At 72.4% G+C, this 597-nt stretch overlaps 1 protein-coding gene across 1 annotated transcript in view; it reads right to left on the bottom strand.

Annotated features, from left to right (window-relative positions):
• Window positions 1-561: 561 nt before the first annotated feature.
• LOC104834309 (beta-enolase-like) overlaps window positions 562-597 on the bottom strand; it is an 8,550-nt gene continuing 8,514 nt past the window's right edge. Inside the window, exon 5 of the mRNA XM_010571498.1 lies at window positions 562-582. Within this exon, the coding sequence (XP_010569800.1) occupies window positions 562-582 (21 nt within the window). The remainder of the gene's footprint in view (window positions 583-597) is intronic.

Here is a 597-nt window from a genome sequence, read left to right as displayed (position 1 = left end):
GGACGCGGTGGGGACACGGCGGGGACGGAGGCAACAGCGGGGAGATGGCATGGTTGAGGAGACGGGGTGCCTGGTGGTGGCAGGGGCAGGGCTGAGGGTACCGGGGGTGGCCTCTTGGGGACAAGGGGACCTCGGTGCCCGGGTGCCACTGCGTCCCCAGATGTGGGCGTGCGCCCTGGGTCACCGGGAGGCGGCGGAGCGGCTGTGCCGCTGGGACCGGCGGGCGCTGGCCGTCCCCGACACCCTGGGGCGGCTGCCGCTGGGCCTGGCCCGCGCCCGCGGCCACCTGGCCCTTGTCACCCGCCTGGAGGAGCTGCAGCCGCAGCTGTCACCTGCGTCCCCGCGCTGTCACCTTCCTGGCCTGCGCGTTCCCTCCCCGCTCTCCGCCAGCCCTGACACAGGTACGCTACCATCACCGCGTCCCCTCCCTGTCACCATCGTCCCGGTGTGGTCACCGTCACCGTGTCCCCTCCCCGCTCCTGGCCACCGTCACCCCGGCGTGGTCACCGTCACCGTGTCCCCTCTCTGTTCTTGGTCACCCTGACACCCACACGGCCACTGTCACTGCATCCCCATGTCCCCCTAAATCCTCCCCGC

The sequence above is a fragment of the Haliaeetus leucocephalus genome, unplaced genomic scaffold, assembly GCF_000737465.1.
Source record: "Haliaeetus leucocephalus isolate CR32 unplaced genomic scaffold, Haliaeetus_leucocephalus-4.0 Scaffold333, whole genome shotgun sequence".
NCBI classification, from domain to species: Eukaryota; Metazoa; Chordata; class Aves; order Accipitriformes; family Accipitridae; genus Haliaeetus; species Haliaeetus leucocephalus.
Note: the sequence above shows the minus strand (reverse complement) of the source record. Positions and strands in the feature narration are given on the sequence as shown.